At 51.4% G+C, this 27731-nt stretch overlaps 2 protein-coding genes across 2 annotated transcripts; one reads left to right on the forward strand and one right to left on the reverse strand.

Moving 5' to 3' along the window:
• Nucleotides 1-847: 847 nt before the first annotated feature.
• LOC127200789 (cytochrome b-245 chaperone 1) lies at nucleotides 848-5679 on the reverse strand. The gene is made up of 6 exons (XM_051159258.1): nucleotides 5517-5679; nucleotides 4342-4383; nucleotides 3857-3930; nucleotides 2543-2639; nucleotides 1351-1495; nucleotides 848-1053 (listed from the first exon to the last, which is right to left on the reverse strand). The coding sequence occupies exons 1-6, from the start codon at nucleotides 5599-5601 to the stop codon at nucleotides 933-935; spliced, it is 564 nt and encodes a 187-aa protein (XP_051015215.1). The 5' UTR covers nucleotides 5602-5679; the 3' UTR covers nucleotides 848-932.
• An 8144-nt stretch (nucleotides 5680-13823) lies between these two features.
• Narf (nuclear prelamin A recognition factor) lies at nucleotides 13824-27471 on the forward strand. Its single transcript, XM_051159259.1, has 11 exons — nucleotides 13824-13961; nucleotides 14848-14928; nucleotides 17429-17572; nucleotides 18657-18789; nucleotides 20114-20248; nucleotides 20507-20625; nucleotides 21348-21477; nucleotides 23691-23754; nucleotides 24568-24705; nucleotides 25051-25208; nucleotides 27152-27471. The coding sequence occupies exons 1-11, from the start codon at nucleotides 13935-13937 to the stop codon at nucleotides 27391-27393; spliced, it is 1371 nt and encodes a 456-aa protein (XP_051015216.1). The 5' UTR covers nucleotides 13824-13934; the 3' UTR covers nucleotides 27394-27471.
• The last annotated feature ends 260 nt before the right edge of the window (nucleotides 27472-27731 follow it).

Raw genomic sequence — 27731 nt, forward strand, 5'->3', positions numbered from 1 at the left:
GGCATGCAGCCGTGGCGGGGCTATGTGTAGACCAGAGGTCCTCACCACTGAGGCCTGGAAGCCAAGCAGGGAACTTAGTGAACACTGTACTTTTAAGGGACTGGAGTCCACTCAGAAGAAAACTAGAACAGAGAAGGGCCATCAGTGGCTCATACCAGCTGTCATTAGACAGGCAGTGGCCTAGCTGGCCTTGAGCTTTCTTCCTGCCTCACTTCTGAAAACTGGGGTGTCTAGAGGTGTGTCTTCTTCAGGTCCTGAGCCTGCAGGTGTAAAGAGGCGGCCTTTCCTCCACACGCAGCTTCTTCCAAGGCTGAGGGGGGAGCCTTCTATCCCTGACAGCTGTGTTACATTGCCGGGCTCTCAGGCAAACAGGGCAGTCGGCAGCACCCAGGCACCCAGACCTGCCTGCAAGGAAGCCCCTGACCACTGACGATGTCCAGCTTGAGGGATGGTCAGGGAGAGATGTCAGGATTTACAGCAACACATGTGTCCTCCTCACATGCATGTGTGTGTCTCACTGTCACCATGGAGTGTAGCCTTGAATGAGTGGCCTTGAAGGCAGGCACTAGGTCTGTGCTGAAGGAAGCCTGGCATCTTACGCTTCGGATTGCCCGTGGGTGAGCTTACTCGGACCAGGCTAGGCTGCCCGAGCCAGGGCTGCGTTCTGACTCTGGGGAAGGCACTAATTTCCTGAGACCCTGCCCTCCCCTGGATGTCCTGATAGATGCAGTCTTTCTGGGTTGCGGAAGAGGTCCAGCCCATGGTTCTGCAAAGCGTAGAAGCGTAAGTAAGGAAAAGGCAGGTGGTCCACACTAGAACTGCCCAAGGAGTCACAGGCAGATGTCCAGAATCTGCTTGTAGCCTGATAATTGGCAAGTCAGTTGGCGACATGTCAGGAGTGGGTGACACTTGCCAGCAGCCATTCTGTGCTGTCAGCTCTGGCCACCAGGACCATCAGGCTCACTGTCGCTGCTTTGTGACCGTTCAGAGGGGCTCTCCAGGCGGTGCAGCTCCAGGAAGCTAGTGATGAGTCTGGCGATGGCTTCCACATCACTAGGTCATCATCAAGAGAGCAGGTCACCTCAGCAAATGGTGCAGCTCCACAGCAGACCACAAGAGACCCACACTGTCTCACCCTCACAGAACACCTACAGCAACCCCAGGGGCTCCCAGATGGGCCTCAGTCCTCCTCTCAACAGGCCCCAGCTCTCTTCTGATGGTTCCCCTACAGACGGCCACGGCAAAGCTGCTCCTGAGCACACGCATCCTTCCCACAGCCCCAGATCCTGCCTGTGAATGTTCAGCTTCTCCTGTTTCCCTGAGAGACACTAAGGAGTTTCCTGGTCTTACCTGCGTCGGCCCATGACCGCACTCTGAGTAAGGGGATGAGAGAACCCTGTTGCAAACCGGAGTACCACAGTGTAGCCCTTCCCGAAGTAACGGACCTTCTCCTCCTCCACGTTCACATCCTGGATGTCCTTCAACAGGACCACCACTGGGGACAGGGGTTTGCAGATGAGCCGAGGTCCCTATGTTGCACCCTAAGCTGGAGGCCAGCCTGCTCAACAGCAGGAGTGGCATTAGTGGCACACGTACTTACTATTCCACATTCTGGACTGTGGATCCAGAATACCTTCTGGATAAGGAAGCACTCAAGAGGCCCCCCACACCTGCAGTTTCCCGCAGAAGCTGGCTGTCCTGGGCAGGGGTAACTAAGCCCAAGCTGCCATCACATGTCCTTTTTGCCTCATTTTTACCCAAGGCTGGAAAACCTGTCTAGGTCAAGTGGGACAGCCCTGCCATTTCTTTGCACAGGAAAATCAATGCCTAAGTAATATACGGCTGATGCTGCTTTCTAAAGAACCACTGGAAAACCTATCTCGTCTCACGGCCACAGTGACACGGGGTAGGCCCTGTGGGGACCGGCTCCCAGATGTGCAGTGCACTAACTCACAGCCCACAAGCCAGCTCTTGACTTCACCTATGCCACATTAAGCCACATTGCTGGCACTCCAGCAAGTTAGAGGCCTGAACCCTTGGGACTTAACTCCTCATGTTAAAAGCCTACTCAGGGGCCTGCACACACATAGTTATTTGCACGTTTGTAATGCAATGTAACAGGTGCGCTGGACACGTGGGGGAAGAGACCTGTGAGAATCTGCTACTTCACAGCTCGGCTAGTTACCAAGCCTAGAAGTTCAAGGATTGGAGGCCTCCCAACCATCTTCACTGCAGGGCTAGCATAACTGACAGGAATCAGGTTCAGGACCTGGGCCTGAGAGACGCCAAATGGTTCCTGAAGACCAGAATGGCTCTGTTCTAGTCTCCCTGGCACAGTGACCCACTCCTACCACCCTCACCCAACCTAAGCGAGCTGCTGAGTAGTTTCATCCTCCCTGGCAGGCTGAGTCCTGAAGTATTCAAGATGAGGCCTCGGCTTGGATCCAACACTGCAAGCCAAGATAGGCCTGGGGACCCTCATTCCCTGAGCTGGTGAACTTGGACCCAAGCCTTCACCCAACTGCAGCTCCCCACATCTTACCTTGGTCGTGGCCTGCTCTGAGAAGAGTCAGCAGCTTCTTGTAGAGGCTGAATGTTTTCAAGATGACCTTCCCAGTGCTCTTGTTGAAAATGGCCTCCTGCAAACCAATGCACGCTAACCACACACAGCTCCAGACAGAGGCCCATCCCCACCCACACGGCACAACTCAGGATGCCCAGTGCAAACTCAAAGCCTCAGGACTCTTCCAGAGGCAACGCCTGTGTCTGACCTCTTGTGCTCCTGTGGGTAAGGAGCACATAGGAGAATGCAGAGACAGAGTGGGTGCCAGGCTGGGCAACCTAGCTCAGTGGTAGAGCACTTGCCCAGCAGGTGTGAGTCCCTAGGTTCAGCCCTCAGTCCTGGGTATAAAAGAACAAAAGTATAGGATGGCAGTGCAGCCCTTAAGCAAAAAGGAGAAGCCTGGGCCAGGCGGCGTCAAGGATTCTAAGGCCAAGACCGAGGAAAGGGCTTCCCCAGAAGCTACACCTGGCTCCAGGCTCAGGTTCTGCTCCTGACCCCTGTCAGCCATTTTAGGCCTGCAGTGAGACCTAGATGGTCAGAAGGAGCCCCAACCCTTCAACTTCAAGGCCTGGGAGCTGGTCCAGCTGTGAGTCAGCAGAATGCTCTCTCAGGTTCCTGTCCTGTGCAACCAGCCCAGCAAAGGACAACACAGACTTGTTGCAACAACCCCAGAGAAAAGGCACTGCTGTGAGCTAAGGCTGAGGCAAGCCTGCCGAACACAACGCAACACAACACAGCATGCCATGTAGAGCCTTGGTGAGACACAGCATGCCACACAGAGCCTTGGTGAGACACAACATGCCACACAGAGCCATGGTGAAAACACAACATGCCACACAGAGCCATGGTGAAAACACAACATGCCACACAGAGCCTTGGTGAAAACAGAACATGCCACGTAGAGCCTTGGTGAGACACAACGTGCCACAGAGAGCCTTGGTGAAAACACAACATGCCACAGAGAGCCTTGGTGAAAACACAACATGCCACAGAGAGCCTTGGTAAGACACAACATGCCACAGAGAGCCTTGGTGAGACACAACATGGCATGCAGAGCCTTGGTGAGACACAATGTGCCACAGAGAGCCTTGGTGAAAACACAGCATGCCACAGAGAGCCTTGGTGAGACACAACATGCCACACAGAGCCATGGTGAGACAGTTGTGAGTCGTTTCTACATGAGCCCAGGGATATTACAAGACAGGACCGAGGAAGGGCTGAGTCAGGTGACCCAGTGCCTCGGGACTGGGACAGGTGCTTCCAGAAGGGAAGGGTGCCACTGTGTCATCTTACCTCCCAGTCCTCCAAGTTCTGTACGGCCACAAACAAGCAGCCTGTCACATAGAAGAGCTTCCAGCCCAGACTATCTGTAAGCAGACATAGTGTGTCAGCCCATTAGCTACAGAGGGATGTGTTCACAGGAGGCCCTTGCCAGCTCAGCCTTTCCTTTGGCTCAGGTTAAAGGTGCTTCTGTCCCTGCCTGGGTCAGTGATGACACGTGCATCCCAAACTCTGCCTAAGGCCACCTAAGAGATGGGTAGCTCCACACAGCCTTGTCACGGAGGATGAGACATATGACTCCTCCCTGTAGCAAGGTGGCAGGCCAGAGGACTTTATAACACAGGAAGAGACTTAAAATACAAGACATGGGCCGGGCTCATCTCCTACACGAGGCAAGGCAGAGGCTACCCCGAAGGCCACACGCACCAAGACTGCTTACAGGTCACTGGTTTTTGTTCATCTCCAAGTGCAAGGAGTTGAGGGGTAGCATACTTTACCTCCACTGTAGTAGGCAGCAGCCAAGCCTGTAGAGAGTATCCCTGTAGAGAGAGGAGTGTACCGTGTTAGCCAGCTAAGGGAGCCAGCAAGCAGGCCTGCCTCATGAGGCAGCAGACAGAGGCTACCTATTACAGAGTTGGTGCAACAGCCAAAAAGTTTATTTTAAAATGGGAGGACAGCTGGGCGTGGTGGCACACCCCTTTAATCCCAGCACTCGGGAGGCAGAGGCAGGCGGATCGCTGTGAATTTGAGGCCAGCCTGGTCTACAAAGTGAGTCCAGGATAGGACTACACGGAGAAACCCTGTCTCGAAAAACAACAACAACAACAAAGGACAAGGGGACTGGAAAGATAGCCTATTGGTTAAGCGTATATACTACTGTTTTAGAGGACCCAGTTCAGGCTGTAACTTCAGCTCCATGAAATCTAATGCTCTTTTGGGCTCTACAGGCACCTATGTGCACCTGCATAGACACACATAAATGCATATTTTATTTATTCATTTCAGTTTTTTGAGACAAGGTTTCCGTGTTAACACAGAGTGCTGGCTGTCCTGGACACTTTGTAGATCAGGCTGGATCCGCCTGCCTCCCGAGTGCTGGGATTAAAGATGTGTGCCACCATGCCCAGCTCTAGATACACATAATTTAAGAATAAAAGTAAATTAAATAAAAAGCAGGATACGCTATCCATGGCATTCGCCGTTTTCATTTGAAATGTACAGATGGCCCTGATGTAGGCATTTGCTGCACATGGTGAGGAATGAGACAACACAACACAGCTCAACACGCAGGTCATGTGTAGACCGTGAGAACAGACTAAGTCACAGCTAGTGCTTCCCCTCAACCCTGTACAGCCCAGCCAACAGGTGCAGCTGGCCTGGACATGCAACAGCCTTCTGATGGGCAGCGGTGTATCAAGAGGAACCATGTGAACCCATGGTCACCTGCCACATGGAAGAAAAACTACAGTGATTCAAGAAAGGCAGATAGGCTGGGAGTGCATCTCAGTGTTGAGAAAGGTTGCCTAGCATGCAAGGCTGCATGTCTTCTGAAAGAAAAGGCACACAGAGGGTTAATGAAACGTGCTTTATCAAGGCCTTGAATTGAGAATCGCTAGTAGAACGCAACGAAGCCGTTTACATCACTTTTTAGATTTGTATTGGGAAGTCTTACCGACCAGTAGGGACCAAGACCGGATGCCTGGAGCCCTCTTCAGATGGAGGCGGGTGCTGGTGCGTGTCTCCACCTGCATGTACATCCCTGGACCCTGGGCTCCACTGCACAGCTGACCAGGCTTGGGAAAACACACAGCTGAAGCCTGAAATCACAGGCGCCCAGGGGAAGATCACAGCTGACCCCCAGCCCCTTTCTCCTGAGTCCACCCCCGCTCGCAATTATACACATGGGCACCGGGGCTAGAGCCCACAGGCTCAGTGTTGGTCTCGCTTCCGAACCCTCCTCTTGAAGTTGTTACATTAGCCCCCCACAACTCCCCGGTTTCCGGCACCTTACCGGAAACTTCCAGACACCCCTCTTTCCACCAAGAAAGGGAACTGAAAGTGCCAACGTGCATGAGTCTACAGTCATAGCTGTGAGACCCGGACTGCTACTGACACCGACTACCAAACAATGCCCCGAATGCATTAATTAACGGAACACTGGAGATTTAACACCCAAAGCCCCCAGTTCTGAGTGGCTCCTTGGATACCCTACATCATCAAGAACCCTAGCTAGGCACACAACTCGCCTCCCTCTGGCCTCAGTTACCAACGAGCTCCACAAGAGGCCAGTTCCGCTCGCTCCTCCGCGGTGCACGCGTGGGTTTGCTCAGTCTACGCGCACGGAGCACGAACATGAGACCGGGAAGCACAGCGGGTCGGAACCTGAAAAGCCGCGGGGCGCGCACCTACTTGGGCACGGAGAGACGCGCAAAATTAGCGGGACGGAACAAGGGAACAGCCTCTCGAACTTCCGGACTTCTGTCGGGCGGACTTCCGGGATGAGAGCTGGGTAGGAACTTCCCAGGGGTGGAGACTGATTACGTAGTCCCGGGGGCGGGCGGTCCATGGGACACCTGAATTTAACCTCCTGGCTTGCCGAGGATGACATCATTCGGGGAGGCGTTCTACCTGTGCTGTGTGTGGGCGTGGCTTAGGAGCCTGAGGTGTGGATCTGAATTGTTCGGTTTTAGGGAGTGGGTGGGAATTGTCGTTTTGGTTTTTATAGATTTATTATTTATACAGTATTCTGTCCGCATGTACGCCTGCGCGCCAGAAGAGGGCACCAGATCTCATTATAGATAGTTGTGAGCCACCATGTGCTGGGAATTGAACTCTGGAAAAGCACTCAGTGCTCTTAACCTCTGAGCCAACACTCTAGCCCTTGTTTTGTTGGGGTTTTGTTTTTTGTTTTCCGAAACATTGTCTCTCTGTGTAGCCTTGGCTGTCCCGGACTCACTTTGTAGACCAGGCTGGCCTCGAACTCATAGCGAACCACCTGGCCTGCCTCTGCCTCCCGAGTGCTGGGATTAAAGGCACGCGCCACCACCGCCCAGCGAGTTTTGTTTTTGTTTTTTGGTTTTTCGAGACAGGGTCTCTCAGTGTTAGCCTTGGCTATCCTGGACTCACTCTGTAGACCAGGCTGGCCTTGAACTCAGTGATCCACCTGCCTCCGCTTCCCAAGTGCTGGAATTAAAGGCATGCGCCACCATGCCCGGTGAGTTTTTGTTTTTTGGTTTTTTTTGAGACAAGGTTTCTCTGTGTAGCCCTGGATGTCTGGGAACTCAGAGAGATCGGCCTGCCTCTGCCCCCTGCTTGCTGGAATTAAAGGCGTGTGCCACGACCTCCCAGATGGACCTGGATTTTAAGGAAACAATGAGAGGTTATACTCAGGAGCCTCCTAAGGTGCCTGAAGTCAGTCTAACAAACATGCACAATAAATGAAAATGAGGGCATGCCTGCGCCTAGGCTCTAGGTGTGGTTTAGGAAGTTTTTATTGTAGGTGGGAGGAAGGAAAGCACAGCCAGAGGCCCGTGGCAGAGCTCAGCTGAACAAGGCCAGCAGAATAGACAACGCCATGAGAGGAGAAAGGGAGGGGCAGAGTGAGGAAGGACGAGTAAAGAGAGAGACAGAAGACCAATAGGGCAGAGAGAACCAAGAGGCTAGGATAGCAATGTAGCCAAAATGGCTGGGCTTTATAAGCAAAAATAAGCTGGGGGAAGCCTGGCGTGGTGGCGTACGCCGTTAGCCCCAGCACTCAAGAAGGCAGAGGCAGGCGGATCTCTGGGAGTTGGAGGCCAGCCTGGTCTACAAAGTGAGTCCAGAATAGCCAAGGCTACACAGAGGAAACCCTGTCTGAAAAAAAAAATCAGCTTTAGCCAGGCGCTGGTGGCACACACCGCTTATCCTAGCACTGGAGAGGCAGAGGCAGGCAGATCTCTTGAGTTTCTGAGCAGCCAAGACTACATAGAGAAACCCTAATTTACTTAACCATACTAACCTAGCTTCTGTCTTCTGTAGTTCAGCTTCTGGTAATCTTGTATGTCAGCCTAGAATATGTCTTTTGTCCTTAAAATCTCACCCTGAAAAAGGCTGGGGGCTACACTGGGATCCAGAACACCCAGGGCAGTCACTGGCTGCCTAGAACTTTCTATTGGCTTCCACCTTGTGCAAGCAGCCTTCTCTGTTGCACACCACACAGCATTAGGACAGGCAGGACCACCTGGACAGTGTCACAAACAGCCAAACAAACAGAGAGGCTGAGGCAGGAGGACAGCTCACCTTGGTTTAGAAAATGAGACTCTGTCTCAAAGGCAGATTTTATTTTTATTTGTTCATTTTTAAACAATGTTAAAGATTTATCTGTGTAAATGTTTTGCCTGCATGTCTGTGTGTGTATCTATGTGTGTGTGTGTGTATCTATGTGTGTGTGTGTATCTATGTGTGTGTGTGTATCTATGTGTGTGTGTGTGTATCTATGTGTGTGTGTGTGTATCTATGTGTGTGTGTGTATCTATGTGTGTGTGTGTATCTTTGTGTGTGTGTGTATCTATGTGTGTGTGTATCTATGTGTGTGTGTGTGTATCTATGTGTGTGTGTGTATCTATGTGTGTGTGTGTGTATCTATGTGTGTGTGTGTGCATCTATGTGTGTGTGTGTATCTATGTGTGTGTGTATCTATGTGTGTGTGTGTATCTATGTGTGTGTATCTATGTGTGTGTGTGTATCTATGTGTGTGTGTGTATCTATGTGTGTGTGTGTGTATCTATGTGTGTGTGTGTATCTATGTGTGTGTGTGTATGTATGTATGTGTGTGTGTGTGTGTATCTATGTGTGTGTGTGTATCTATGTGTGTATCTATGTGTGTATCTATGTGTGTGTGTATCTATGTGTGTGTGTGTGTGTGTGTGTATGTATGTATGCATGCATGCACGCATGCCAGGCCGAACGCTTCCCTAGGACCTGGGGACATCAGAAGAGGGCATTTGATACCCTGGGAGTGGACTTCAGACGGCTGCGTGTTGTCGTGTCGGTGCTGGGAACCAACCCCACATCCCTTGTGAAGGGAAAAAGCGTTTGTTTGTTTTTCGAGACAAGGTTTCTCTGTGTAGCCTTGGCTGTCCTGGACTCTCTTTGTAGAGTGATTTTAAACTTGTAAACAGAACATTAACCGTCACAGTGCTGTGTGCTGAGTTTTACAGCTTGAATGGCACTTCCGTCATGGAGTCAGTTGTCAGTTGTACTCAGCGCTCAGGCCCTGTTACGCTAGAACCCACTCACCAGGCTGGCCTTGAACTCTTCTGTGCCTCTGCCTCTTAAGTGCTGGGAGTAAAGGTGTGTGCCACCACACCCAGCTAGTTAACTCTTTAAATCACTTAACTTTGGAGGTCACACACCCAGTGATTATTTCTCGAAGTAGGTTTGCTATAGGTGACACCTCTGCCCGTACCTGTAGGGTGAAGGGTCCAAGCCCACTTCTGGCTTTGAAGACCTACCAAACCCCACAATCCCTGGGCAACTCCTCCCTCAAGACACTTTGTATTAGCCCGTCTCCTGCTCAAACCACTTCTCGCCCAAGCAGAGACAGCCACCTTCTTGGGGCTCTCCCAATAAATCTTTTGTGTGAGGTTTGTTGTGCTGGGTTACTCTGAGTGTTAGGAGACCCCATACAGCAAGCGGTCCCTTTGGACGTGGACTAGGCACAAACCACGCCCAAACACCGGTTCTCGCAGCGAGCACCTTTATTAATCAGGGAAGACAAGTCAAGGTGGCTGCTTTCTGACTCAGGCTGGAAGACAGCAGCAAATGACCTCGCGGGTGCAACTTTTCAGAAGAGAATCACGGGAGGACTGTGTCAGACAGAGTAGGCGCGGTGGTGCGTTTTGACTGGGCATGTTACCTGGGTGAACCAAAAGACGCTTTGGTTGCTGCACTTTAGTACTTGGATAGCCAGACCTTGGCAGTCAGCCTCAGGAGGAAGAAGTGGCCAAATAAGGGAATAGACCTTGGTGGCTAGCTTTAGGAATGTAATCTACTGTTTTGATTTGTTTTGTTTTAAGCAAGACAGAGGGAATGGAGTTAAGGACAAGGTTGCCAGAGCCAGGCTCACTATGTCCAAGCTGGCCAAAGTTCCCTCACCTTCTAAGATGCCTTTCTCCTCAGAGCTGCAACACCTCCACGGAGGAGGCCTTTCCTCCAAAAGCTCTGACACAATGCTTATGTGGTGAGCTAAAATTGTAGAGCATTTGCCTGCCATACTGAAAGTCCAGTGCCTTTGTGAGTGTAGCTGAGAGTCTGGAGGTAGACCGAAAGCAAACTGCATCATCAAGTGTAAGGAGTTTTATTGTTTATCCAGCCTCCATGTTTAATGAGACTGAACATTTTTGTACCTCCCAGAAAGTGACGCTGGCTATGCAAAATTTATTTATAATTATCCACTTAATAGTGCTATAACAAGTACATAGGACAATATATTCTAATTTATTTTTATTTTATGTCCTTTGGTGTTTTACCGGCATCCTCTCCCTTGAACTGGAGTTACAGACAGTCATGTGGGTGCTTGGAACTGAACTCCTGTCTCTGGAAGAGCTCTCAACTGCTGAGCTATTTCCCTAACCCCCGATATAAGTACTTTATCAGAAAAGTGCATGCTCATGAGCAGATTGTACAACAGTTTCCGTTATTGAAACATTCTATCCTGACAGAAGTTCCTCAAGCTGAAGGTAGACAACTCAAAATAGCTTCAGGAAGCCCCTGAAACTGACCACATTCTTTAGGCTTTATCCCAGCTGCAATAATCAACAAAAGCTACGTTTCTCTCAGACGGAAGGAAGCTCTGAGACAGCAGCTGCCTGGCAGGGTTAGGGCAATGGAAGCAATGCTTAGAGAAGACACTCTGCCTGCAGCCCGAGCAGCGTGCGCCAGTCCCCAGCTTTGTGAGCTGTCACCCAGGCTGTGGTTGGCTTTGGTGCGGCAGCTGTCTTTGAGTCAGCTCTGCTCCTGCAGGTAACCCAGTGCAACTCATTGGCTCACCAAATTGTACTTTGGTGATATCCATACTTTGGTCTGTCATGGGTGAGTAGATGTGTGTGTTGTGTCTTCCCCAGTGGTAAAGAAATAATACTGCTAACTAATGTAGAACTTTCTTGATATTATGCCACTTCTATCTGAATTTTGAGAATAAAAGCACTTTTACGGGGCTGGAAAGATGGCTCAGAGGTTAAGGGCACTGCCTGCTCCTCCAGAGGTCCTGAGTTCAATTCCCAGCAACCACATGGTGGCTCACAACCATCTCTAATGTGATCTGATGCCCTCTTCTGGCCTGCAGGTGTGTGTGCAGGCAGAACACTGTACACGTAATAATAAATATATATTAAAAAAAAAAAAAACACTTTTAGTTGCATAAACAGGCAGGACTAAAGGAATGTCCCAATTAGACAGTCTCAGGGCTCCTGTCTTCAGGTCCTTTTCCTAGTTGTACCTAACCTTGCAGTTAATCAAGAGAATCAAAGCATCAGTGAATGGCTAAGTTGCTAAAATTCATCTCAGTTTGATCCTTGGAACCAAGATGGTAGGAGAGAACCAACTTCCACCTGTGTGCACACAAACACACACACATGCACTATCCGTACATATATGGAAAAACGGCCAAAGACACATGAGAGAGAGAGAGAGAGAGAGAGAGAGAAGAGAAGAGAAGAGAAGAGAAGAGAAGAGAAGAGAGAGGAGAGAGGAGAGAGAGACACAATAGCCTTTGCAGCAGAGCAGGTTTTGGCTCTAGGGATGGAATCTGGAGTTTCTCAGGCCCATGACATTACTAAGAATAATTTTAGTGAACTAAAAGTCAGGTATTTAAACTCAAAATGATATTTTAAAATGTACTTATTTTATTTTTTGGATTTTTTGAGACAGGGTCTCTCTGTGTAGCCCTGGTTGTCCTGAACTCACTTTGTAGACCAGGCTGGCCTCAAACTCACAGTGATCCACCAGCCTCTACCTCCCCAAGTGCTGGGATTAAAGGTGTGTGCCACCACACCTGGCTTAAAAATGTATTTATTTATGTTGTGTGTATGTATGCATCTATAGTGGCAAGTGAAGGGGAGGACAATTTGCAGGAGTTTACATACTAAACCATTTCACTGGGCCTTAAATTCATAATGACTTTTTTGTTTTGTTTTATGAGTGTTTTGCCAGCATGTGTGCAAATGCACTGTGTGTCTGTTGCCTCCAGAGGCCAGAAAGTGGCACTGGACCACCAGAACTGTAGCAAGGGACGGTTCTTAGCCAGTCAGTCATATGGGTGGTAGGAACCAACCTCAGTCCTCTGGAAGAACAGCAGTGCTCTTAACCGTCAGCCATATCTCCCTAGCTCCCTTAAATTCCTAATGATGCTTAAACTCAGTTTGTAGAAATACTGAAAAGTCGGGTAGTGGTGCACACTTTAATCCCAGCACTCAGGAGACAAGAGGCAGATGGATCTCTGTGAGTTGGAGTCCAGCCTAATCTACAGAGAGTGAGTCCAGGACAGCCAAGGCTACACAGAGAAACCCCACCCCCTACCCCTCACCCCCACAAACTCGGTTTAACACACTAACCTGACGGCACTGTTATTGCCTGACCAGAAATAAACTGCCCTATCCCAGTCATTAAGAGACACTTTCTGGAGAGCCCTGTGCATTAATTTACAAATAACTCCCCCATAATACCTCTTAAGGTATGGCACCTCTTGAGGGCCATTGACCTTTGACCTGGAATGTCTGTGAGATCCTAGTAGCCAGCAGGTGAGACAATGGGATGGTATTCCTGCTGTGAGGGATTTAGTGCCTTTTGCTGGCTGGGATGAAGCAACCTTTTTACTACTATAATATGTGAAGGAGACACAAACAATTCCGTGACCAGCTGTGGATTCTTTGCTATGCTTTATAAACCCTCTTTTGCCTCCTCCCAGCATGCTGTTTGGCTCTGGTACCAGTAAGAATAAATTCATTTAATCTAAGTTTGAATCGACTCCAAGTCTTTGGTCTTTCCCAGTGTTAGGGCTCTCCTTCCGTCCCCCGACCTGTGATGTCATTGCTGGTCCCTCTCTATTCCTTCTTACTCTACTTTCTCCTTCTTCTTGCTCTTCCTGTCTGTCTCTGTCTCTCTCTGGGGTACCCTTCCCCCCTTCCTCTCCCCATGCTCACTTAATAAACTTCATATAACATAATATCTGGTACCTTGTATCTATCATTATCTTATTCTCATATGTAAACCCCAGTGGATTCGAACGCCACAACAAAAGGTTGAGGCATTTAGTCTGCCTTTGAAACAGGTCTCACTGTGTAGCAGTTTAGGACATGTTGGCTTTTGTCCTACCATTCTCAAAAGACTCAAAACCCTTCGCCAACATCCAACATGCCTACCTATCCCACTTGGTTTTCTGTTTGTAGACAGGGTTTCTCCGTGTAGCACTGTACAGACCGGACTGACCTCGAACTGAAAAGATCTGCCATGTGCAAACCCCACCCACCCCACCCCGCCCACTTCCCAGCCCGGAACTGCCTACGTGAGGCCTCGCTGGATGGTCATGGCGGCGGCAGAGGGCGGCGCCGGCTCCGCCCTCCAGGGCTGCAGTACAGCCGAGCTGCTGCCGCTGGCCTGACTGGGCTGGCCGGGACGCGGCCTCCTCCGCTCGGACAGCGCTCACTTCCTGCCTCTTACACCACCTCGGCGCCTTCGGGACCAGGCCGCCACCGGGCAGACCGGAGGACGTGCCCGCGCCCGGCAGCTTCCAGCCCAAGGACACGCTCCACCCCCACTCCCTGATTGGCTCCTGGGAGGGACCTGCCACCTCCTGGCCCTCTCATTGGCTCAGGCGGAGGAGGCGCGGCGAGCGTGCCATCGGAGCCTTGCGCCCTTGTCATTGGCTCAGGGGTGTGGCTCATCATGTTTCGGCTCTCTGATTGGTCTACCCCAGTTCTTGGGGGGCGGGGCCACGGCGGACGAAGACAACAAAGGGTCGCGGGACGCTAGCGGGCGGCAGGCGGCGGTGTGTTCCAGTCCCCCTCCGTCCTCTCCGCCGAGGCGCGCCGGCCTCCCGCCAGTCCCGCTCCAGATGAAGTGTGAGCACTGCACACGAAAGGTGGGTGCGGCGTCCGGCGGCGGGGCTCGGGGCGGGATGGCGGCGAGTGGACCGTGAGGGTCGGGCTGCGCCGGGTGCGCCGTCCTCTCCGTGGTGTGTCAGCCTCTGACAGCCATCACCTGTCGCGGAGGAGTGGGCGGCGAGCTGGCTGAGGGCCACTGCGGGCTCGCGCGCCGCCGGGACTGTGTGGTGCCTCCGCTTAGTCCTGGCGCCCTGCTGTGGAAGAGAACGATTAAGGAAGTGATCAGAAAAGCTCAGAGTGGCTCTTGTGCTAAAAAAGCCCCAGTGAAACTTGAGTGGAAACAAACGGAGAAGGAAATCAGGGCAGGCCCTCCTTTCCTGCTTGCTAGGTGACTGAAGTGACTGACAACTACCACACCTGCGTACACATGGTGATGACCATGCGATGCCTGTGCAGGAATCCTGTTTTTGCAGAAATTGTATCATATGTAAATACTCCATAAGTTGTTCACCTGTCTTCTTGTGTAATAGCCACATCTAAGCGTTCGTATGTCCACCAGGGCCATATCACTTCCGTTCTTAGTGGTCGCCAACAATGCAAATGGAGATGTGTGTGTGTGTGTGTGTGTGTCCTTAAGTGTGGATGATGGTGTTTCTGTAGAAAGGGGCTCTAGAAGTAAGATTGGCTGCCGCAGGATATGTTTTGGTTCTTGGTACCGGAGAGAATCACATTAACTTATCCTTGGCTGAGCTTGGTGGTACACACCTATGATCCCAGCAATCAGGAGGCAGAGGCAGGAGGATCTCTGAATTTGAGGTCAGCCCGGACAGTCAGGACTGTGTAGAGAGACCTGATCTCAATAAATAAATAAATAAATAAATAAATAAAAAGAAAAATAATGCCCCCCCCACCCTGTTTTTAAAGGAATGTAGCAAAAAATCAAAGACTGATGACCAGGAGAATGTGCCCACTGCCGCATCAAGTCCAGCCCAGCGGAAGGAAGAGGTAAGTAAGCGTCTCGCTTCCGTGTCAGCCTAGTGCGCGTGGAGTGGCTGCTGCTGTACCTCCTCCTGTCAGGATCCCATGTCACCTTGTACCTCACTGCTCTGAGCCTGAAGCAAAAGGCGGTAAGGGCCACGAGCAGGGCAGTCTCGGGTCTTCTCAAGCACAGCAGGCTGCGTGAGAAATAGGGACATCATGGTGCTGTGCTGGGACCAGTATTCTATAACATGCAAGGAATTTACACCCTGTAATGCGTGAAAAGACTTGAAAGTCAGGTCTCATGAGTCTTTAGGCTTGCCGTGGAAATGGCTGTACTTCTTGCTTCAGCTAACAGTGATGCCTGTTCGTGCTTCCTTGTCACGCTCTGAACTGAGGTTCATACCTACCTCATTCATGCTCTCAAGAGGCATTTGCCTCTGTATGCGCCCTGGATTCACGGTCTTGTAGAAAATACTAGGAGCAGTCAGGAATGGTGGCACACCTCTGCAGCCCCAGTTTGAGGCCAACCTAAGCTATAGAAGGAGACCTGGTCTCAGAAAATAACTGAAGGCCAAGGTTTTAAGTCAACCCATAAAGGCCTTGGCTAGCTAGCCTGAGCTCAGTCACAAACAAGCAATTGATTTTAGAGCTGGTTAGAAAGCTCAGCTGGTAAAGACACTTGCCACCAAGTCTCAGGATGTCCGTTTGATCCCCAGAATCCGTATGTGACATAGGGTGACATGAACACATAGGTGACACGAGGGAGAACCAACTTTTACAAGTTGCCTTTCTACCTCTACACACATGCGCAGCCCCCAGCACCAAACAATGTAAAAGCCAAAAGCAACACAACTCTACGTAAGTGGAGAATTGGTAACAGGGGAGAAGCAGGCGGCAGGGTTCCCTCTGACATTTCGTAGCTCCGATGCATCTGATGGGCAGAGCTCTGGCTTTCCTGTGTGCCAGGGCTATGCCGCGGAGACCAAGCCTTTGGGGAGTGCCAGTGGGGCCTGGAGCCCTGCCAATGCTTTAGACACCAGGCCTGCACCCTACTGCCTGCCCTCTGTTGCCTGACTCTGGACAGAAACCTAATTCCAGTGGCATGTTAGTATATACCCGAGAAGTAGAGGCAGAAAGCCATGAGCGGGAAGCCTGCCTGGACGACACAGCAAAACTCTGCCTCCAAAGTAAATACACAAACAAATAAATAACCCCACAACCCTTTGACGCCCTATTTCTTATCAGTGTCATGGGGGCTGGGCGTCTTCCCTCCCAGGGTCCTGGTGAGGGTGAGATAAGTGCAAACACAATCTAACCAGCATTTTGGCAGTTTAGTGTAGACATTTTATTTATTTTTTTTTTTTAAAGACTGAGGGGTGCTGAGGAGGAGTTGGTAGACTGGGCGCTGAGGGTAAGAATTCAAGGTAGGATGGAACATTGGGTGGTTGTCTGTACTACATAATGTCTGGTGCCCACTGATGTCAGAAGAGGATGTTTGATCCCTGCCATTGGAGTGACAGACGGTTGTTAACCGCTGTATGGATACTGGGAATCAAACCTGGGTCCTCTGGAAGAGCAGCCAGTGCTCTTAACTGCTGTGCCATCCCCAGCTCCTATTTATTTTAATTTTTGAGATGGTCATACAATGCATCCCTATGGCTTGGAACTTGCTATGTAGACCCTGCTGGCCTTGAGTTCAGTGATCCTTTGTCTGCCTCAGGAGTCCTGATATTAATGGCGTGTGCCACCAAGTCACTTAGAAGACAGCTTCAGCTTCTAGTGCCTAGCTGGATAGCCAGGGGTATAGCAGGGACGCAGGGCTGGCTTTGGGGCCCTAGAGGTAGGGGTGACAGGCAGTGGAAGGCTTCTCACATCAAAAGAAGAGGGCTTCTGTAGAGTCTAGCAGTTCAGGAAGCACAAGAAAGGAAGGAAGATGAGGGGTGGGAAGGAAGCCAGCCAGGACCCGGAATGTTGTTTGTTTGCTTACTTATTTTGGAGACAGGATTTCACTATATAGTGCTGACTGGCCTGGAACTTACTATGTAGACCAGGCTGGCCTTGAACTCAGAAGTCACTTGCCTCTGTCTCTGGAGTGTTGGGATTAAAGGTGTATACCCATGCTCAGCTGAGAACTCTATGTATTTCTTATTATTATTTCTTCTTCTCCTCCTCCTCCTCCTCTCTGGACTTGCTTTGTAGACCAGGCTGGCCTTGAACTCACAGAGATCTACCTGCCTCTGCTTCCCCAGTGCTGGGATTATAGGCATGGGCCATTGTGCCCAGTTACAAGAACTATATCTTAAAGGAATACACAAACACAGACACACACAAACAAAAAGCTTAATCAAGCATGTGTAACAGGAGCAGGTGGATTGTTGTGAGTTCAAGGACAGCCTAGGACAGCCAAGGCTACATGGAGAAACCCTATCTCGAAAAACCAAAAATACAAATTAAAAAAGAAAAAGAAAAGAAAAACCGAAACAGAAAGGAAAAGAAGCAATGTTAACACCATTTTCTTTCATAGAAGGGAGAATTCCATAAGTTGGCAGATGCGAAGATATTTCTGAGTGACTGCCTCGCATGTGACAGCTGTGTGACTGTGGAGGAAGGAGGCCAGCTTTCCCAGCAGAGTGCCAAGGATTTCCTCCATGTCCTGAACCTTAATAAGGTAAGGTGTCAGCAGGAGCTGATGCGCAGGCCTGTAAGCTCAGCTACTGGGGAACTGGGGCAGGAGAGCTGCCAGGTCAAAGTTTGCCTAGTGAGCCTACAAAGTGAGTTCAAGGCCACCCTGGGCAACTCAACAAGACCTTGTCTATGAATGAGTGAGTGGAGTAGTGAACGCTAGAGACACAGCTCAGTGGTAGGACTTCCACAAGTGTGTTGGAATTCTGTTGGTTAACAAGTCTATTTTGTATGTAGCATTATATTTCATTTGGTTTTCCAGACAGGGTTTCTCTGTGTAGCTCTGGTGGTCCTGGAACTCACTCCGTAGACCAGGCTGGCCTCCAACTCACAGGGATCCGCCCGCCTCTGCCTCTTGGGGAGAAGCTTATCAGTTGACTTCTAGATTGGACTCTGGGGATTTGTGGTAGCTGTTCCTGTCACCTTGCATTTCACCTGCAGATAATAAGCCCTACCCTGGAGCCACATAGACAACACTGGGAGCCTAGGCATAGAGGAGATAGATGCTGATCTCCGTCTCCTGTCTCTCCACAACCACTCACCACACCAAGATCCCGTGCATCTTGTTTGTTTGTTTGTTTGTATTTTGAGACAATGTTTCTGTGTAGCCCTGGCTGTCCTTGAACTCAGAGATCTGCCTGCCTCTGCCTCCCAAGTGAGTGCTGATGATTAAAGGAATCATCACCACTGCCCAGGTTTCTTTTTTTGTAGGGGGGAGTGGGGGAGAAGTGGGGTTTTTTTTGAGACAGGGTTTCTCTTTTCTGTATAGCCCCTGGATGCCCTGGAACTTGTCCTGTAGCCTACATCTTTTTCTTTTTCTCTTTCTTTCCTTTTTAAATGTAATTTAAAATTTTTATGTTTTGTTGAGCTACAGTGGCACATGGCTTTAATTCTAACACTCAAGAGGCAGAGGCAGGTGCAGCTCTGGATTTGAGGCCAGCCTGGTCTACAGAGTGAGTTCCAGGACAGCCAAGGCTACGCAGAGAAACCTTGTCTCAAAAAACAAACAAGCAATCCATTTTACTATGAATTTTCCATTAAACATGTGACATTAATGTTTCTCTTTCCAGAAATGTGACACCTCAAAGCACAGAGTATTGGCTGTGTCTGTGTGTCCTCAGTCTCTGCCTTATTTTGCTGCTAAGTTCAACCTCAGTGTCACTGATGCATCCAGAAGGCTGTGCGGCTTCCTCAAAAGTCTCGGTGAGTAGGTCACCTTTTTATAATCCTGTGGATGAAAACTCATAAAGGCCGTTTTATTTCTCAAGTTCAGTTTTAAGGGCACGGGAGAGAGATGCTTGAGGGAGACCCCTGGAACGTCAGGGGTGACCTTGTGCTGTGAGTGGGCAGATGTCCTGTAGTGAGGGAGACCCCTGGAACGTCAGGGGTGACCTTGTGCTGTGAGTGGGCAGATGTCCTGTAGTGAGGGAGACCCCTGGAACGTCAAGGGTGACCTTGTGCTGAGTGGGCAGATGTCCTGTAGTGAGGTTGACCTCTCTGCAGTGAGAAGTGAACAGCTGCTAACTAGAGACAGCAATTACTAGAAGGCTTCTGTACTACCTCCAGCTCACATAATGATTACTTGACAATTATTCCTGCAATGATTCATGTCTCTAGCTAGTTAAGTGGCAGCCCTAGTTACATCTCCCGTCCCAGGGCATTTGTTCATTATAAGAAGACTGAAAGGTGGTAATTTGCCATAGTGGTGGCCCACGCCTTAATCCTAGAACTTGAGAAGCAGAGGCAGGTGGATCCCTGTGAGTTCAAGGCCAGTTGGTATACACGGTAAGTACTAGGCCATCCAGGGATATACAGTGAGACCCTGCCTGGAAAAAAATCTAGGCATGGCAGCTGACTCCTGTGACTCCAGCATTGTAAGATCTGAGACAAGTAGATTTCAGTTGCTGCCCAGCTAGCCAGTCTAGCCGAGACAGCAAACGAGGTTCTGTGAGAGCACGGCCTCAGAAGTAAGGAGGAGGGTGAGCAAGATGCTCAGCAAGAAGGCTGTGTCCAATAGAGGGGCGTGCTGCTGTGAGCCCATTGCCCCCAACCCTGTACACAAGTGAGAGGCACATGACTATAATCGTAGCACTCTGGAAGCAGAGGCAGGAGGACCGTCCATGAGTTTAAGGCCAGCCTGGGGAACATAGTGAGCTCCAGGATGGCCAGGACTTTGTTTCAAAAAGTAAAATGCTTGTCCTAACCAGGCCACTGCTATAAGAAAGGTATTAGGACTAGCGGTGGTGGTGGCTAAGGAGAGACGTGTGCCATCGAATCTATGATCCGTGTTTGTGTCTGAAGCAGAGAAGGCCAAGCTGAGGAAGAATTAGGGTGCTCAAAAGCTGGGGATGCTGTAATGTAAGCATTCAGCAGCGGGAGGTAGGAAGATTCAAGTTCAAGGCCAGCCTGGGCTATGTAGTCTAATGAGCTCTGGGCTGGCAGGGCTGCATAGCAAGACCTCGTCTTCCTATAAAGTACGTAGAAGGCAGTCAAATGTGACCTGGATCCATGTCCCTCTTCCCTGCAGGGGTGCACTATGTGTTTGACACCACAATCGCTGCAGATTTCAGCATCCTGGAGAGTCAGAAGGAATTTGTACGCCGTTATCACCGGCACAGCGAGGAGCAGCGTGAACTGCCCATGTTGACCTCTGCCTGCCCTGGTGAGCATAAGCCTGCTGGTACTGTTTCACCAGGAAGGTGGAAATAATCACGACTCTGGCTTTGGATGGAGGTGGCAGGCCCATCCCACTCAGCCTTGTAGAGCAGGGCACCTTATGAATAGGGACAGTGTGGAGGAGGAGTCTTGGCTCACCCTGGGGTGACAGTCTCAGGAATTCACTGTACCTAGTGCCAGAAGGCAGGAGGGAGTAGTGGGAGCTGATCCCTCCCCCGTGCTTTCTCTCTCCCTCTCTGTCTAGGTTGGGTCAGATATGCTGAGCGGGTGCTGGGCCGCCCCATCATCCCACATCTCTGCACTGCCAAGTCCCCCCAGCAGGTCATGGGCTCCTTGGTGAAGGATTACTTTGCCAGACGGCAGGTAAGCCGACCTCTCCAGAGAGCTGCATCAGGGAGTAGACTCAGGCAACTAAGGCCCGAGGGGAAACACTACAGACTGTGGGTAGGGTGGCCCTGCTCACCCATGAGACACTACTCGATTCTTCTGTTTTGGGGGCCTCAGGGAGCAAAGCCTCACCTCTATCCTGGATTTTTGCTCCAGACCACAGATGCCACCCTTATCCTGTCCTTTGGATGGGTTTGGTTTTTTGAGACAGGGACTCTCAGTGTAATCCTGGGTGTCCTAGAATTACTATATAGATCAGGTTGACTTTAGATTCACAGAGATCTGCCAGCTTCTGCCTCCCGAGTGCAGGATTCAAGAAATGTACTGTCACACCCAGCCCTTTAAAATTTTTTTAATTTTACTTTTTATTTTATGTGTATGGGTGTTTTGCCTGTCTGTCTGTCTGTGCACCACTTGCATGCCTAGTGTCTACAGAGGCAAAAGACACCATCAAATCCCGTGGCACTGGCGGTTACATCTATTTGTGAGCTGCTACATGGGTGCTAGGAATTGAACCCAGGTCCTCTGGAAGAATAGCCAGTCTTTTAAACCACTAGCCGCCTGTGCAGTCCCTGGTCCCATGGTCACAGGACAGCAGCACACATGGCGTAGGGCAGGAGCAGCAGCTGGGACTACCTGGTGCTGTAGCTGCCCTCATTGCTTGCCTGAAGCTCTGAGCTGAGCGCTCTCTTCCACAGAATCTGTCTCCAGAGAAGATTTTCCATGTTGTCGTGGCTCCTTGCTATGATAAGAAGCTGGAGGCTCTTGGAGACAGCCTCTCCACCACCGTAAGTGGAGCCAGGGGCACTGACTGCGTCCTGACGTCAGGTGAGAGGCGGGCGGCTACTCTCAGACTCACCACAAAGTGAGCACTTCCCTGCCAGGCCAGGCTGCCCGACGACACTGACAGCCAAGGGTTCCTGGGATCTCGAAGGCCTAAAGTGAAGAGGAAGGCCCTCCTCCTCTCAGGTCTGGGGCTTGACATGCTGTGCCCTAGGCCTTCCCGCAGAGAGGAGCTGGGTTAGCCCTTCCTGTAGAGAGGAGCCTGTGCACAGTGAGCATAGAGGAGCTAGGTTAGACCTTCCTGTAGAGAGGGCCCTGTGCACACAGGGAGCATAGAGGAGCTGGGTTAGACCTTCCTGTAGAGAGGGGCCTGTGCACACAGGGAGCATAGAGGAGCTGGGTTAGACCTTCCTGTAGAGAGGGGCCTGTGCACACAGGGAGCATAGAGGAGCTGGGTTAGACCTTCCTGTAGAGAGGGGCCTGTGCACACAGGGAGCATAGAGGAGCTGGGTTAGACCTTCCTGTAGAGAGGGGCCTGTGCACACAGGGAGCATAGAGGAGCTGGGTTAGACCTTCCTGTAGAGAGGGGCCTGTGCACACAGGGAGCATAGAGGAGCTGGGTTAGACCTTCCTGTAGAGAGGGCCCTGTGCACACAGGGAGCATAGAGGAGCTGGGTTAGACCTTCCTGTAGAGAGGGGCCTGTGCACAGGGAGCATAGAGGAACTGGGTTAGACCTTCCTGTAGAGAGGAGCCTGTGCACAGGGAGCATAGAGGAGCTGGGTTAGACCTTCCTGTAGAGAGGGGCCTGTGCACAGGGAGCATAGAGGAGCTAGGTTAGACCTTCCTGTAGAGAGGGGCCTGTGCACACAGGGAGCATAGAGGAGCTGAGTTAGGCCTTCCTGTAGAGAGGGGCCTGTGCACACAGGGAGCATAGAGGAGCTGAGTTAGGCCTTCCTGTAGAGAGGAGCCTGTGCACACAGGAAGCACTAGGGGAGCTGGGTTAGACTTGCAGCATCCTCCAAAGGAGAGTGATGTCTAGCCTGTCCTCCTGGATGCTGGGACTGGATGAAGTTTCTAAGGCTGTAAGAACCCATCTTAGCGAGGAAGCCATATGTAGTTTGTAAAGAGCCTCAGTATAAACATGTCTTAAGCTTAGGTGTACTCACAGGGCTCAGTTGTTACCAGAAAACTTTTTTTCTGAAATTGTACCATGCGTAAATATGGCTAAAAGAAATGAACTGATGTCATGGCCCAGCGCTGGTACCTAAAGCGGGGCTGACTCAAGTCTCAGTCTTGTCTTTTGTGAATTGTTTCCCTGCCTGCTATAAGGCTGCAGCAACCCTTCTCACTTTCCCACATGTGAGAAAGCAGTATACAATAGGACACAGTAAAGTGGAAGCTCAAATGTACTCTGTGGCGCTGCGGTTAGTGGCCCTGTTGGTAGCACTTTTCAGATGCTACGCTTTAGAGCAGCACGCTTCAGTCTGTGAGCCGTGAGTCCTCACATATCAGAGGCCCCGCATACCAGATACTTAATTATGATTCTTAACAGTGACAGAGTTATAGTTATGGACCAGCAATGAAAATAACGTTATGGTTGGGGGTCACCTCAACATGAGGAACTGTATGAAAGGGTCGCAGCATCAGCAAGGTTGAGAACCACTGCCTGAGACCTGGGAGCTTTTCAGAAGGACTAGGGCCAGGAGCACTTGTGGGGTGCTATTTAGGGTTCAGGCTCATCTACTTGAATTAGCCTGTGAGGACTGATCGTGATGGTGTCCTGCTTCTCTCTGGATGACTGGGAAGGAAGGTGTCCGTCGGTGCCTGAGCAGGAGCCATCTCAGAGCCTCACTGACAAGTTACCCCGTGCTGTGTGTCCATGTCTCATGGTGCCTGGTGTCTGACCGTTGTCTGGTGGACTCTGCCAGGGGCTTCTCCTGGGTACCTTATGTAGAAAGAAGGTAGTATAGCAAGTGCAGGGTCATCAGTGCGGCGTGGAGCCTGCACATGCTTCCACCTCAAGGCAGCACGGAGCAATACAGAGTTACCTCAGTTCAGGGTCCAAGCGAGGCCTTCTGTTCTCACATCTTTTTAGTGGTTTTAGATGTTAGCATTATTTTGTCCTGGTGAGGGGCTCCTGTTACAGGAAATGGATTTTACAGCAAGGAGGGGTCCCAGGTTCCTAGGCAAAGCCTGACCCAGAGCCGTGGACCACTCCTCCTTTCAGTGACTCGTGCCTCTTGTTTTTTTCCTCCAGGTGAGATTGCTCAGATGATGGAGCAGAGTGGCCTCACAGTGAAAGACACTGCCATGGATACTTTGTAAGTGGCATCGTTGTGATTTGGGAGGGGCCTCTGCTGAGCTTTGCAGGCCCGGGGCTGCCCTTCTCAGGTCATGCGGGTACTGAGGCAGCCTCTGCAGCCTTACCAACCCGGCCTTTGAAGGGGATTCAGGCAAGATCCTGGGGTGCGGCACTGTTCTCTAGTACTGCCAGGAGATTGGGGCTTCCTTGAGTGATGGCCATACTGAATTCTTCAGGAAGGGAGGTGACCCTGATGCCGAGCCAGGACTTTGGCTCTCCCTGCATCCCATACAAAGTGTATTGCAAAGGCCAAGTGCACAGCCGGTGGCCTGGGGGCTGCGTCTATGCCCCTTTTGTGGAAGGTGAGCTGGAAGGCTGTACAAGTCCAGCAGCTTGAGTACTTGCTGCTGGAGCCTACCTGACAACCCAGGGTGACCAAGGGTCCTCACTCTGGCAGGGCACAGTCGAGCACATGCTTACGTCACTCTCAGATGGTCACTCACCACACCACTACCCTGCTCTGAGTGCACATGTAGCTGCTCAAAGAAGCAAGCAAGCGAGACCAGCGAGAGCCCCATTTCAACCTTAGGCCAGGTGCAAAAGGACAGCTCATGTTGTTCGTTACAGCTCACTAGGAATTTGCTTTTCGGGGCTGGAGAGATGACTTAGTGGTTAAGAGTGCTTACGGCTCTTTCGGAGGAGCCAGGTTTGGTTCTCAGCACCCACATGGTGGCTCCCCAAAGTTTAAACACCTGCAAAGGACTAAGTGACTCCATGAGTCCTGTTCCAGTAAGAACTGGGTTGGTGAAGGCTTCTGTCTTCTCTGTTGGAGGTTTGGAGATGTGAAGGAGGTGGCGGTGCGACGTCACGATGGAGTGAGCTCAGATGGGCACCTGGCCCACGTCTTCAGGCACGCAGCCAAGGAGTTGTTTGGCGAGGATGTGGAGGAGGTCACCTACCGTGCGCTAAGGTTGGAACCAGCGTACCCATAGTGGTGTACAGGAGTGATGCTAACAGAGGAGCCAGAGCCAGGGTGTGGTGCCTGTGGCATATATGCCGTATGTGTGGGCTGTGTGGTAGCTCTATGGGGAAGCAGCACCAGCGACAACAGAGAGCCTTTGTGCGCCTTTCCATCAACATCTTGGTGACATCCTAAAATTGAAAAGTGGCGGATATGGTAGGCCCATCACTGGGGAGACCAAGGGGGAATTGTGCGTTTAAATTTAGCCTGGGCTACATACTTTGAGACTGTACCTCAGACAAACAAGTGATCTTTAGGCCACTGACCATTCAAATCCATTTTATTGATTCATAGAAACACAGACTTCCAGGAGGTCACCCTTGAGAGGAACGGGGAGGTCTTACTGCGCTTTGCTGCGGCGTGCGGCTTTCGCAACATCCAGAACATGACCCTGAAGCTCAAGAAGGGCAAGTGCCCCTACCACTTTGTGGAGGTCCTCGCGTGTCCCAGAGGTAAGGGGTTCAGAGGGCCACGAACAGCCTGTCCCCCCAGGGACCATGTAAGCCTGGGTGCTCCCTCATGCCACGGCAGGCCATCCTCACACATGAAGGCCCCCTTTCCTCAACTGCAGGGTGAGAAGTAGACAGTTGAATTTTGTTTGTTTGTTTTTTGTTTTTCAAGACAGGGTTTCTCGATGTAATAGCCCTGGCTGTCCTGCTTGCCTCAAACTCAGAGATCCGCCTGCCTCTACCTCCCTGCCTGCTGGGACTAAAGGTGTGCGCCACCACGCCTGGCTAGACGGTTGGATCCTTAGGCACTCCCTGTAGGTGCTCTACAGAGCCTCGGCTTGTTGCCAGGGGAACCAGCTCCTAAGGTCACTAACATGGAGTTGGTACCTAGGGCCTACAGGAAGAGAAGCTGAACCTGTGCAGAGGCAGCAGGAAAGCGCAGGTGTCACTAATTGAAAGACCCAGGCAGGTGAGGAACGTTCCCTGCTGGGGTGGAGAGGCAGTGGGAGCAGGCCAGAGCTAGGACAGGGTGCATGCCTGGACTCTGGCTCACACAGTGGGTGTCGGTAGTGGAGAATGAAGGGACCGTCCGAGGTGGTCTGTCTTCGGCCCTGGTGTGAGGGAGCCATCTCAAGATCAGGAATGTCTCGGTCATCCTGAGTCGGGTGACGAAAGGTACTCAGGTAGGAGCACTAGCGTTCTCAGGAAGGCCCAAAGGGAGCCCGGCAAGGGACACGGCCAGGAGTGCAGACAGGCCCATGGTGGGTGTGACAGGAGCACCTGTCCCTAGGGATCCTCTAGAGGAGGGAAGTGGCGAGTGGCCACCATTTAGCAGAAGGGATGTGAGCAGGGCACATCTGCTTTTCCTGGGCCTCAGGAAAGGAGATGCTGCTGCCTTGGAGCCTTGTGCTACAGTGGGTAGAGAAAAGATGGAGCCTGCAGGAGGGCTTCTCTTGCTCGCCGGGGAAAATTGTACAGGCCTGGGACAGAGAAGAGGTGGGCGCATGCCCACTGGAAAGGTGGATGTCCAAGCTCTAGCTGCCAGGTGTCTTGGCTCAGCGGACAGTGACATTAACCAGGTGTCTTGGCTCAGCAGACAGTGACATTAACCAGGTAGGTATTTCCTGCTGCTGCTGCTGGTTTTCCCCTGGTGCTGGAGTCTGAACCCAAGGCCTTGTATATGGTAGGTAAGTGCGCATCCACTGATCTGTACATTTCTAGCCGATCTCCTGGTTCTTTTCAATGAAAGTCTTGCTGCTGGGATTGGACATTAGGACCTTGAACGGTCAAGACAGTCTACGGTCAAACTGCCCACCCTATGCCCTTAGTGCAGGTTAAGAGTGAGTTGTTCTAACCGTAGCAGACACACACTTGGGCTGTGTGACTGGCATGTGTGGGCTTGCGTGGAACTCATGGACTCACCAAGGCCTGATACAGGCTTGTTGGGCCTGCACGCTGACAACACAATGCGAAAGCAGGAGCGTGCAGAGCTTGTCAGCCACCCTAATGCTCTGTAGGTGGGTAATTCTCACAAGCCAGGTGTACAGATCGCAGACACAGCTGCCCACTTCTAAAGGCTTTTTAGGAGCCAGGCATGGTGGCGCACGCCTGGGAGGCAGAGGCAGGTGGGTCACTGTGAGTTTGAGGCCAACCTGGTCTACAAAGTGAGTCCAGGACAGCCAAGGCTACACAAAGAAACCCTGTCTTGAAAAACAAAACTATGTAAAGGCTCTTAGGCAAGGCCTATGGTAACGTACATGTAAGAATGAAGAACACTTAGGGCCCTCCTCCCGGGCAGGCTCCCTGACAACACCGCGAGCCGCAGGAACAGCCTCAGCTCAGGTGGTCCTGCCTATTTCACCTTCTGCTTCAGCTGCCCCTGAGGTAAAGCTCCCTGTGGCAGGCCATTCCACGGGGAAGAAGAGGTCTACCTGTCTGTCTTTCAGGATGCTTGAATGGCAGAGGCCAAGCACAGACAGAGGATGGTCGCACAGACCGTGCACTGCTGCAGCAGATGGAAGGGATCTACTCCGGAATCCCGGTGCGGCCCCCAGAGAGCAGTGCGCATGTGCAGGAGCTGTACGCTGAGTGGCTGGAGGGCACCGAGTCCCCCAAAGCCCAGGAGGTGCTGCACACCAGACACCAGAGCTCCGAGCCCTGCACAGACAGCCTGGATATCAAGTGGTGACAAAGCCAAGAGAGCAGGAGGGGGACACTCTGAGCGGGGAGTGGGGGCGCTTCAAGCAACAACAGGTCACGTAGTGTCGGCAGCCAGCACTCGCGACGCGCAGTTTATCTCTGTGGTGCTATCCCTGTGGGGTGTGAGGGAGTGCAGTGTTTTCACACGGGAGAGGCATTTTCCCTCTGAGTGCCCTTTTACCCCAGGATTGTGAGAAAGACCCCAAAGAGCGAGGCCAGGGATAGACCCCCTGCCTTCAGGTTAAAAAAGTCCAAAATGTGTGCTTAAAGAATCAGGACTCGGGCTGGAGAGATGGCTCAGCGGTTAAGAGCACTAACTGCTCCTCC

This window comes from Acomys russatus, chromosome 16 (assembly GCF_903995435.1).
Source record: "Acomys russatus chromosome 16, mAcoRus1.1, whole genome shotgun sequence".
Classification (NCBI taxonomy): Eukaryota; Metazoa; Chordata; class Mammalia; order Rodentia; family Muridae; genus Acomys; species Acomys russatus.

Coding starts and splice junctions, on each gene's coding strand:
- Narf (XM_051159259.1), top strand. CDS start 13,935: ATGAAGTGTGAGCACTGCACACGAAAG. Junction 20,626..21,347: donor ATTACTTTGCCAGACGGCAG/GTAAGCCGACCT, acceptor TCTCTTCCACAG/AATCTGTCTCCAGAGAAGAT. Junction 21,478..23,690: donor TGACTGCGTCCTGACGTCAG/GTGAGAGGCGGG, acceptor TTTTTCCTCCAG/GTGAGATTGCTCAGATGATG.
- LOC127200789 (XM_051159258.1), bottom strand. CDS start 5,601: ATGTACATGCAGGTGGAGACACGCACCAGCACCCGCCTCCATCTGAAG. Junction 4,384..5,516: donor GTCTTGGTCCCTACTGGTCG/GTAAGACTTCCC, acceptor CTCTCTCTACAG/GGATACTCTCTACAGGCTTG. Junction 3,931..4,341: donor TGCTGCCTACTACAGTGGAG/GTAAAGTATGCT, acceptor GTCTGCTTACAG/ATAGTCTGGGCTGGAAGCTC.